At 41.8% G+C, this 12112-nt stretch overlaps 2 protein-coding genes across 2 annotated transcripts in view; one reads left to right on the forward strand and one right to left on the reverse strand.

Annotated features, from left to right (window-relative positions):
* Positions 1–3984, reverse strand: part of eipr1 (EARP complex and GARP complex interacting protein 1) — a 54842-nt gene extending 50858 nt beyond the window's left edge. Inside the window, exons 1-2 of the mRNA XM_079174142.1 lie at positions 3840–3984; positions 3608–3691 (exon numbers count right to left, since the gene is read on the reverse strand). Of these exons, the coding sequence (XP_079030268.1) occupies positions 3608–3691; positions 3840–3881 (126 nt within the window). The 5' untranslated portion in view covers positions 3882–3984. The remainder of the gene's footprint in view (positions 1–3607; positions 3692–3839) is intronic.
* A 196-nt stretch (positions 3985–4180) lies between these two features.
* The window catches only part of trappc12 (trafficking protein particle complex subunit 12), a 48056-nt gene continuing 40124 nt past the window's right edge, over positions 4181–12112 (forward strand). The window contains exons 1-3 of the mRNA XM_079174351.1: positions 4181–4213; positions 4667–6009; positions 10045–10161. Of these exons, the coding sequence (XP_079030477.1) occupies positions 4693–6009; positions 10045–10161 (1434 nt within the window). The 5' untranslated portion in view covers positions 4181–4213; positions 4667–4692. The remainder of the gene's footprint in view (positions 4214–4666; positions 6010–10044; positions 10162–12112) is intronic.

A 12112-nucleotide genomic window follows, 5' to 3' on the forward strand; every position in this document is an offset into this window, starting at 1 on the left:
AAGACTTTTCTCTGGTTTCTACTAGCACACATCACATATCTTCGGGTTGTGGACAAATAAACTAAATGATGATGTCAACTTGGGCCATGGGAAATTCTGATGGGCATTTTGTATTATATTAATAAGTCATTTATTTGAAGCTGCAACTAACAATTACTGTGTTTATTGATTATTCGGTCGATTCTCTTTTAAATTAATTGTTGGGTCTGTAGCTGCTGAAAAAACACAAAAAAGCCCAAACAACAAATCCCAAGGTGACATCGATTCTTCCTTATTCTTTAGTCCAAGTAAGATAATAAACTACCAATAATGCAAATAATACAAATTGAAGAGGCTGGAAGTAGAACAGATTCAGTTTCTTCTCAACATCGATTATCAAAATTGTTGTAAATAATTTGTTTAATAATTGTTTTGAATCTGATTGTTTCTGCACTAAACTGATTAATCAGTCATGGTATTGTCAGATTAATCAGTATCAAACAGTCAAAATACTCCAAAGCACACATACACAACCCACAACACCACAGATGAAGACCTTCAGGCTATCTAAAATCTAAGAAAGAAAAACACAGCAAAATATGTGTCATTTATTTTCCTACCTAAAGACGAAGGAACAAACCGCAACCCAGTCTACACGTAATGTCAACCGTGGCTACTGTTTCTTTGGCACTGGCAATTCATAGTACGAGTAGAAAAATAAACAGAACACCAGCAATGCAAGGTTACAAAAATTGTCTTGTTTGTAAATACTATACTCATCAGTTGTGTTTTTTTAGTTTTCCGATAGGCTGTTCGTTTCAATACTCAAGTGTATGCATTACATTTTTTTATATTTAACATTTGCTGTTCTGTACAAATCTTCTTCAGCCTGCAATCTTTATCATGTAGACGGAACCAGAACGGGCCCTACTTTGCTGATTATATATGCGTATGGTTCATAAGCTGATTTTCCTGATTTTAAAGAATTCCCTGAAAATAAAAAAGCATCCTTGAGGAAAGAGAGTGGACTGCCATATTTATAATCGCACACCACAGAAAAACAAAAGTGTCTCACACAATCCTGATCTTTGGGTCTGTTTATGATTCACAGGACTAAGACTCATCGCATGGCAACAACACCCTAATAAACAATATAGCTCCATCTCTCTGATTGTCTTGAAAAAAGTCAAAGCTGACCACAAATACATCTCCTGACTGAAATCAGAACTGTTGGATCTTAGGTTGAGGTCTTGGCATTCAGGGCAAAAATAAAGTTTTTAACTTCATCCAACTCAGTTTTTTTTTCTAAATCTCAAATCGGCCCCTCCAACTTCATGTCATCATGTTGGCCCATGTCATGCTCTCTTGCAAAGACTTAAGAGTCCTCTTTGACTCTGATTTGAATTGTAAATCTGAAATGTGATGCATGAGGTTATTTGGTCATGCTTTTAACATTTAACATATTCTAAAACAAGTCTGTCTGTCTGTCTCTGACCTGGAGAAAGTTATTTATTTCATTCGTTCATGTATTCCATTCTGTTTGAGTAAGTCTAGCTCATGGGTGTCAAACATACGGCCCGCGGGCCGGATCCGGCCCGCCACGTCATTTTATGTGGCCCGCGAATCCGCCAGCAAAAAAAAAAATGTTTAATCGCGCACGGCGGAGCTCCTCCCCGATCCGCGCGCGCACACCTCCACCAGCGTATGCAGCAGCAGCAGCCCCCCCCCCCCCGCCGCCGCCGACGACAACAGGCCCCTTGGGGGCAACCATGATGCCGATGCGGCCCCAGAGCAACAATGAGTTTGACACCCCTGAGTCTAGCTCCTCTCACTCTATGCTACATGTTATACCACTGCCAATAATAGTGTAATCATCTGCAATTGATTAAACACCGATCTTTACATTTTAAAGGCTTCAAAAGGTTTTTCATTTGAACGAAGAACACAAACTCTTTTTTTTTCTACTTTAGATCTTATGACCCACGAAAGCTTACTGACAACTGAAATCTTACTCCATCCGACTATATTTCTGATATCTAAATATCATATATCTACTGTCTGCTACATTTGCAGTAAATGGAAACAACAGAATTTAAACCCTGTGCAGCAGCTCCTTATGTATCTTTTACACAGCATCTTAAAATGAACTAAACTCACATCTCTGAAACTTTAAACTGATAATAATTAAATTTAATACAAGTGCATTCAGGGCGTGTCCAAATCCACTTTTGCTAGTTAAAGGGCTCATAATCTGGGCACAAAGTAAGAGACAAAAAGGTTGTATTTAGTCTCTTGCCAAATTAATCATAGGTGTGTGTTTAAATTAAACCAATCATCACCCATTGCCTTTAAAAGCCAGGTTGGCCTGCACCTGGCGCATCGCTATTTAAATGGCAGATTCTGCAAACTGGAGAAGCGAGCGGCTTTCTGCAGTGAAAATTTAGTTTTTGAAAGGCTGAATATCTTGATAGATAAACATGATGTTGTTAATCACATCCCTCCTTTTTCAATAACCTTTGACTTTGGGGCTTTACAACTATCTGGAGTTATTGGAAATGTTTGGATGACACAAGTCACATGCAATCCTACGAAGCAACCACTGGAACCTAAATCTAATACATGTGTTATACTAATAACATTAATGTAGCCTGATCGTTATCTGCAACTATGCAGAAATACCAGCTTTAACCACAGGGAATAGACATGCAAAATAAAAAGCTGAGCCACATTCAAATGTTAATTTAGAATACAAATGACAATGTTATGAATGAAGCTTCGAAGCATCCATCTCTTTAGTAGGCAACAGCCCTAGAATTGTCTTATATTGATGAGTTTCATATTGTGATTATGAGGAAACTCGGTTTACTATTTTTCACTGTCCATTGATGGGGGTGCTGAGTCTGGAGGCTGCATTAAGCCTTGGTTACACTCCCTACCCACGTGAGTGCACCGTCCACACAAAAACAGTGGACTCATCACTCGAAAAAAACATGTGTTGGGAGATTCTCTGAGTGTGTGACAAGGGTTGTCTTTTCCTTAACATGAATACAAACATTTTCACCATAAATTGGTGCACAAACATTCACCAGAATGCAGGAAATGAAGTGCTTGACCCTCAAAATTTCCATTGTGAACTTGTAGGCACATCTATATTTCTGAATTATGCGCCCTTTAAGCAGCAGGAATGTAAGTCAGGTTCTTGTTGGTCGATGGTGCAAACACTTTCTGCTGCCTCAAGATAGAAAGCACTAACAATGTGCCTGATCACATCTCATTTTAAGACCAATTTAACCAACATGGGAGCACAGACGGGCAGGAAATGTTGCATATTATACCTTTAACCTACATGTATATTTCTAATTTTCTATATTGTATGGTGAGCAGATGCAACATTGTGTATTGCCAAAGAAGAAAGGGTCACGGCAGGATACTTGTTCATTTTATTATCATCAAAAGACAAAGATAATTGAAAGAGATGTGTGGGGACACAAACTATCACTGTGAATTCATGAGCAGCACTAGAAATAGAGGGTGCCTGTGGCCTGCCTCCTGTTGCATACAACTTCCTTCCCATCCGGCTTTCAATTGCATGATGATTAGGATATCTGGCATGAACGGGTTTTCTTACCTGGTTGTCAAATTTCAGTGACTGTGTGCCCACAAGGAAACGAATGGCATCCGTTTCAGCTGTCTGGGCAGTAAGCGCTCGTGCCTGCAAATTAGATGCAAAATAACATCACTGTAAATTCACATAAGCACGTTTAGCAGAATAACAGAGTAACGTTTAGAAAAGCTAATAAATGAAACAATAGAATAGAGCTAGCTTTCAGTCAGCTAAATAGTAAAGATAGTAACCTTACCTGGAATTCCAGACCATAAATAACAGGAGCGTCGTCCTCCATTATTCAGTCTGTTGCCAGAGGTAGAGCTTTCTAATCTTTTTTGTCTTTTAACACTACAAAAATAATCTAACTGCCATACGTATTGCTCCAAACCAACACAACACAGTCAGTAGCTGCACTTCCGCGATTTAAAACCTAGAATAAAGAAGCGTGCGACTAAAATACGTAACGACTGTTGTGCAACATCGTGTAAGCTTATAAAAGTACGTAGACTGAGTCAAGAATACTAAAATATAGGTGGCATGAAATTTGTCCGCTCTGGAATACCGTACGTGTAGGTTTCCTTTAGAGTTACGCATGCGCACTAGGGTTATATCTGTCAGTGCAGGAAGGTAAGAAACATTATCGTGTTTGTGTTTTAGTTTGTAATTTATTGTCTGTCTTTGCGTGTTGATATTTTTAAAACCGTGCTATGGCTCGTGCTTTATAAAGTGCGAACAGCTATAAGTCAAGCATTTATTTTACATTGTCAACCAGCTGCTCAGCTAAATTAGCGTGCAATAGCCAACCGGCTAATGTAGCATTAACGTTAGCAAAACAGTACAACAACCCAGAGATGTCTCGGGTAACAGCCTTCGTGACAGGGCATTAAGCCTGAATCAAAGGTTTGGTGTAACGTTCTCTGTTTACGTAACGTTAGCTCAATGCTGACGATAAGAGCTTGTAAAAACTGCGTTGCTTATAATGACAGTATGTGACTCAAGAAAAATGTGTTGTACAATAACGCACACAATATTTGTCCGCCACTGTTGATATTAAATCATAAAGGTAATGTCCTTTATTAGTGTGTTGAATTGTCAGGAGCAGTAAGATGGATAGTGGGGATTCTCTTGCTCAGCGGCCAGTCACGTTGGATATCACTGTGGAAGATGTAACCAAGGAAGCCCCGGACCCTCCGGAGCCAACCACCAGCCAGACACCCTCCAGAGACCTTGTTCCCCAGGTAGACAGCATCGACTTGGGTGGGGAGTTTGTTACTCCCCAGGAGGACAGCAGTGCTACACCCTCAGAGAGCCTGATGGACAAGCTCAACGACCAGATGATGGAGAGCGTCATGATTTCTGACTCACCTAATAACAGTGAGGAGGATGACGTAGCTCCCATGGACTCCTTTCTGGATGGAGTCGAGGAGGAAGAGGATTCACTGCAGACATCAGGCGACAAAGAGCAACAAAGTGAAATCGGACAGAATACAACTGAGATTACATTTTCACTGGAGGAACATGAGCATGGTGGTTCTATGGAGAAAGCAGATGAGGACACAAAGGAGCAGGCAGACGCACAAGAGCAAGTCATAGCCTGTGTTTCACTTCAAGATGACGCACAGAGCCCATCTGATCTTAACAGGAGGGAACCAGCACCACGAGAAGCTAAAGGGACAAGCCCAAAAGACCACCCTGTGCCGGTGTGCACCATATTCAGCCAGGGCAACCAGCCGAAATCTCTTGTGCCTGATGGCTTCCAGCCCACCCTCATCAAATCCCCCAGCTTCAGCATGGGGAGTGGTGGTGGTGGTGGAGGAGGCAGTGAGGCAGTGACGCCCAGCAAGCTGACGGCCCCCCTTGTGTGTCAGCCCAGCCCCAGCCTCAGTAAGTTCTTTACCGACAATGGACAGGTCAACCCAGCCTCCGACTTCTTCGATTCATTTACCGTCCCCTCCTCCTTCATCTCCGTTTCAAACCCAAATGCTGAGATCCCTCCCGGCCCAGTAGCCGTAGCCCACACCCCTGAGCGCCAGCTCTCTTCGACCTCCTCCACCATCTCCACCCCTGGAGGACCTCTGGACTCTGGTGCTCCCACCCCTAGTTCAGTGTTTGGCCCTGCCCCTACGGAATCTACCGCCAAGGCCCAACTTCCTCCACCCCAGGCAGCCCCAGCTCCAACTCAAGCCGCCTCCCCGGCCACTCAGCCGCAGCCCTTCAACCAGCTCCAGGCCGTGTTCTCGGGCAGCGATGACCCATTTGCGACGGCGCTGAGCCTGAGCGAGGTGGACAGGCGCCATGATGCCTGGCTGCCATCTGAGGAGACCAGGAAGGTGTTGATCTCTGTGGCCACCCAGCAGTACAGCCCAGCCTACGTAGAGACCAACAGACTCACCATGCCTGGACTCAAGTTTGACAACCTTCAGGTAGGACAAGCACTTAGGCAGTAAAATGCTCATCATAAACATATGTCTTTAGATAGCCCTGGGATGTCATTCAAAATAGTGATATATGTTGTCGATGGATACCCTTTTTTTTAAAGTGGAATCAACCAGAGTTAACACCTGAATTTCACTTTACTCATCATAGTACTATAGTACTGTGGTAACAGTTGTTTGAGTCTTGATACCAGACATTTTAAACCAAAAGCATGCATTACAGACGAGATTTGTGGAGTTTGAAAGTGGCTGACCACACAGGCATCACGTCAACAAGTGTCATTCATTCAAGGTGGAAAAGAACTGCCATGTCACTTAAGGAGAGAAATGGGAAAAATGCAGAAAGGCTGTTGTGTAGCTGGTTAACTGAGGCTTTCACACAATGAGATTTGAGGCAAAAATGAATAGTGAATATTCACTGTGGTGTGGTAAATCTGTAAATGATGCTACTAACCGACAGTTACTGGCTGCTGATGGATGGCTAGCTTGAGTGGGAGGCAGCTGAGGTACAGTCATAAAGAATAACAGCGTCTAACTAAATGTCAGCTTGAAGATCAAACGGTTAACGGAAAAAATTATTAGACATGTCATTAAAACAAATGTTTGTTGAACAAGAAATATATGCATGCATACAAACCCAAACACGTAAAATTGAGTTGCATCATGGGTAATGTAGGATCCAGTGTTTGTGGGGTTTGACCCACACCAGGGACAGAAAGTCCAGATGCCTCTGCTGCTTTGTGTTAGACCATTTTAATATTCACTTTGTGGAAGTGCAGAACTAAATCATTGGACAAATCAGGAGAAAACATACTGCTAAAACAGGGTCTTTATTTAGTTATGAATTCCACATAATGATTTTCAGAATTGTGTTCATTAAATAAGAGATGTTTCTTAGATTGATTTGTTGTATATCTGAAACGGGAATTGTTATCAATCCTATTATATTTAAGGCTGCAACTAATGATTATTTTCTGTAGCGTTCATGCTTTTTTTGCTCCAACCAAACCCAGAACAATTTGATTTCAATTTATATAAAAAGAGAGAAAAGCAGCAAATCGTCCCATTGGAGAAGATAAAACTTGAGAATATTGCAAAATTGTTGCTGATTAATTTTGTAGGGATTGCCTCATCAATTATTCCATAATTAGTTTCAGCTCTAGTGAAATATTAGGGTTGGTCAGAATCAACACTCGAATCAGAAGACTTGGACACATTCCCTATGACAAACACTTAGGACCCAAAGTAACAACCCTTACTAATGATGGAAATGCTTACAAGTCAATGCATCTGGGTTATTTTCTGCCTTGTTTTAAAGATTGCAGCGATACATTAAAAACTCGCCTATAATCTACGTATTATGGCAAGACATTTTATTAGCATAGAAATAGAGTGGCCTCAGGCTTCACCTTGATCATTGTGTGATCATTAGTTTAAACATGTTTAACATTGGACAATGTTCTTGTGTCTATCCCAGAATGACAGTGGCTTCAGTCAGAACTGCTCTGGCACAACAGATGCCGTGTCACTTGTCTATAAGCACATGTAGATAGACAGGCACCTTTCCTTGGCTCATGTGTCACCATATCATGTTGACGTCTCACAAACATCCTCTGAGCCTTCAACAGCAACGTTTATCCGTAATAACAACCCTGATGAAACATCAATTCACTTATTTATTCATTTGAATCTTATGTTGTACGTCCACCTCCCAGCTTAGATTGTGTTCATTATGCCCTCAGTGTGTTTGAATGCCTGCTTGAATAAATGAATACAAATCAAGGCCCCCCCCCCCCACCAAGAGCCAGTTTTCAGCAAACAACTAAGATCCACTGTAAAGCTGGATTAAAGGTAGCATTTTCTGAAGTCTGTTATTTGTTCTGTTCCTGTTTGGGCTCTATTATTTAACTGATTGTCATTCTGTCCAAATCTAGGGATATCCAGATCCAGTCCGTTTCCCCCCAATCCACTTCATTTAATAAGCCTTAGGGAGCCACGTAGTCCTGTTTTTGTCTTTTTGATGGGCAAAAGTGATAAAAGTCATCTGAAGGCTGGGAACCTGAAGATACATTTGAGATGCAGCTCAGCACTGAATGTCAAGTTGTTCTAGTCATATATCAGAATTCAAAATTTGAATTCATTAATTAAAAAGAATTGTGAATGTGTTAAAGTAAATGATGGCCATTCCCATGCTACCTTATGTCTTATGTGAGGTATTGCAGCAGTATTTGGGTTGATACAATTTGTTACACAAATTTGCTGCTAAATTCAAATTTTTGGACCATATTTAAGATTAGATAGATATGATCAAATTACCACATTAAGACACCAAGAAGACCTTGTGAAACACCATAGAAAGAGTCATGCTACAATTTGGTTTCTAAAACATTTAAGATAATTGCATTTTTCGGCGACTGGATGGCAAGTACCTCTGTTCTGGAAACTGCTCAGAAACCCTCTTACTTAGGAAAGCCATTCATCCTCGAATGTGCTCGGTCTCTAGTTTGTGGTTGTAAAGTTTCATGAGGCTGTGTTCATTTTATAGTAACCTCAAGTTTTAAAATATGATCTAACTACAATGAAATGGCTAGAAAGGGGCCTATCATCACACATGAATACAGTCAGACCTTTTGGTTCTACAAGAGTCTCAGCTTTCCAGTTAAACCCAATTCATGCAATTTCAAGACTTGTTCCGTATCCCAGTATGCAGAAATATTCAAATGCACTAGTTTTTGAGAGGTGAAAATATCGCATTTATACTGCATCCAAACTGCATGGGATTATCATAAAGTGGGCATGTATGTAAAGAGGAGACTTGTGGTTACCACTCTAGCTTTTAGACTGAGATACAGCCTCCTCTTGAACCCGAGAGTGCCCCAAATGGGGTTTTTGAGGGGGGGGAGAAGAGTGTACACACATGTAGTACAAATCACTTTTGAGAACGAATGAAATGATATTTTAAAATATTTCAAAAACGTACATGACGAAGAGATTCTGATCAAATGGACCATGTAACCTATTTTAATCACTCAAAAACATATATATACACAAAGTACTACAAGTACTACCACAATTTCACCTATTTCTCGCCAGGAGAAGCCGAGCAATGTTCTCCTTTATCGATTCCAGCCGCGACCTACGGCACTTTCACACACACACTTCATATCCAGCAGCACGAGGAGAACACACTGCATCGAACTATCGCCTCCAAATTATTCTACTTTAAACCATTATAAAGTTACTATTGATCTGCCACAGATATCAACTCAGCCCATCATCATAAACATTGAAACGCTCCGTACCTTTTAGATGTTTCCTGGATGAAAATCGAAAGGAAAAAAAAAAATTAATCTGCCGGCATTTCACACCCGTCTCTCTGCTGTGCTGTTAAAAAAACGGAGTCTCTGACGAGCTTCTATGACGAATGAGTAATAATTTCCGTTTTGGCCAATGGGTTTGACTCATGGGGGCGGTTCACAGTTTTCGATTATTTTATTGGCTTAAAATTCTGTAAACAAATCAAAGAACGAATGACTATACTGCCCAGAGTCTTCCGGGTTGAAATCTGTTGGAATTGCGCAAATCGGCCAATCACAGTCTGTGTTAGGTTCAAATACATCACGTAAAACTGAAATTCTGACGAAAATTAGCCATATTTTACAAGTTTTCATATAGCCCAGGCGTTCAAAATGATGCCATTTTGTATTAGATAGATTGAACACTATTAGTGATAAAAGAAGTGAAATATAAAGTTAGATAGTATTTAAAAGTACAATAAGACAGAGATAAGCCCCTTTGCGTAAGGGTAGGACATTTTAGAGCACAGGGCTGAAAATAGGCCTAGGGTTCAAGAGGAGACAGTAATGTTGGGTCTTAGAGGTGTAATGTAGAGTCAGTACTGATCTGATATTTTTTTAAATCCTGCAGGTAGTAATCAGGTTGTTTGTGTAAACACCAGCACAACAACTCTCTATTCAGGGCTTTTGCATGATGTTGACTGCATGTGTGTGTGTTTTGCTGCAGGGTGACGCCGTCAAAGACTTGATGCTTCGTTTCCTGGGAGAACCGGCAGCGATGAAGCGTCAGGTCCTCACCGCCAACTCTGTGGAACAGTCCTTCACAGGCCTCAAACGTCTCATCGTAAGTCACTTACTGTACCACCTGTGCATGACTACCGCTAGTTCCTTCATGTTCACCTCTGAGGCCCAGAGCATCATTTACTGTGCCTTCATTGTTGTAGTGTAGTCATCATTTAGCTTTGGTGCTCATTTTTGCTCATGATTTGCATGCAGTTGGAACAACCTAGCAGATTGATAGTTCACTCCTGACCCTAGAAACTGCTGTTGACAAAACCACCTCCTCTCAAGGTCCACTTCTGAGCTCGTGCCAGAGCTTTAAAGGTGCTTAATAAGAGATTGGAGGCATTTTCATTGCCTTCCTACGGCTCTAGCTGGCTGAGCCGCCGGCTCGCTGCTAACCGTGCCAACAACAGCACTGGCAGAGCTGATGGTGTTTACCTATTAGGGGACCCGGAGGGTTGGTTGCTAAACTCCCACTGCTGGTCTGGACACCGTTATCAGCATTAATGCTGTATGATAGCAGTACAGAGCGAGGGCCGCGAGCTGAACCTGATCTTACAGTGTGCATCAGCACATGAGTTTTGCATAGTTGTCATGTTCAGTGTTTTCACTATTCTCAACCTTTTCAGTTTCATTGCAACTGAGCTTTCTTCATCTCCTCACGAGGAAAGTGTAATATGGTTGAAAACTCCACAACAAGTGAGTGTGTTTTGTCGACAGCATGTTTAAGGCAAATCGTGTGTATGAGAGAAATTTAATACAACATGCAACCTAGTGCAATTCACTAAAACAATAAGAGGGGGAAAAAACTTGCAAAACAAATGCAGTTATACATGACAATATTCCCCAGGAACGACGCACAGATTTCCACACACTTCTATTCTATTCACTGAGACAAAATGAATGCTGGTCCCAAAACATAGATGATTCCACTCATCAGTCGAGGAGTCCTCGAATCAGACCTCATGTCGTCTTCGGCCTTTACCGCTGCCTCTTTGAACATAGAGCGTGGCAGGGTACACATTTTGACAAACTTGATCTGGCCTCGAATTCTTTCCTAACCTTAAACCTGCTACAACACTGTTTCAACAGCGCTGTCAGCAGCAGAATGGAGAGACGCTCTGTTGTTGTTTGCAGTTACTTTCGACTTATCTATCACTGTATGACCAGCATGCCCACTTTGTTTTTTCTTTTTCTGTATACAAAGATGTTTATTGTCAATGTTTGGACATTAAGAGCACTAAACTGTTATGGTGAAACTCCATTCATGACATGGAGGCCTTAATAGGAGTCTAGTGTTGGATGGCTGCTGTGCAGGTGACTTGGATCGAAATCGGGGCCAAAAAGAAAAACTTGATAGGCACACTGGTAAAGATAATGTTGAGTATTGTTTTAGTGCAGCAGCTGCTTTCAGAGAACATTTCTTCTCTTTCTGGAGGTAAATGACAAATCCAGCGATGGGTTACTACAGTTTAACATCCTGTGGTTTCGGTAGCATGCGTGACCTTTTGGCAGTCGGCCGGTACAGTCACCGTCTCTACTAAAACTGCCGGGTGGTGAGGCCTCAGCCGACTGAAAACAGTGAATCATTCATCTCCTTTTCTCCTCGTGATCTGTTCCTCTGCTATTCTTTTGTCAAGCATAAAGAGGCCCGTCTTTCTCTGACTGTGCAGTCCCGCCTCATTCCCTTTCTAGCTGCCATCTATCCATCTCTCCAGCCCTCATGCGCTCCTTCCATCATAACTTCTGACCCACAAATGACCCTGAGAGACAGTTGTTATTTAAAACATATGCACAGCAGACAGTGTGATGGAGGGAGGGGGAAAGAGGAGAGGAGGAGAGGAGGAGTGGAGCGATGGAGAGGTGGAGATCCACTCGGCTCACAAGTTCTTTTCTCCTGCTGTGCCCATGTATTATGCATGGGACGTGTGTGTGTGTGTGTGTGTGTGTGTGTGTGTGTGTGTGTGTGTGTGTGTGTGTGTGTGTGTGTGTGTGTGTGTGTGTGTGTGTGT

Source organism: Pholis gunnellus (genome assembly GCF_910591455.1).
Source record: "Pholis gunnellus genome assembly, chromosome: 15".
Lineage (NCBI taxonomy): Eukaryota > Metazoa > Chordata > Actinopteri > Perciformes > Pholidae > Pholis > Pholis gunnellus.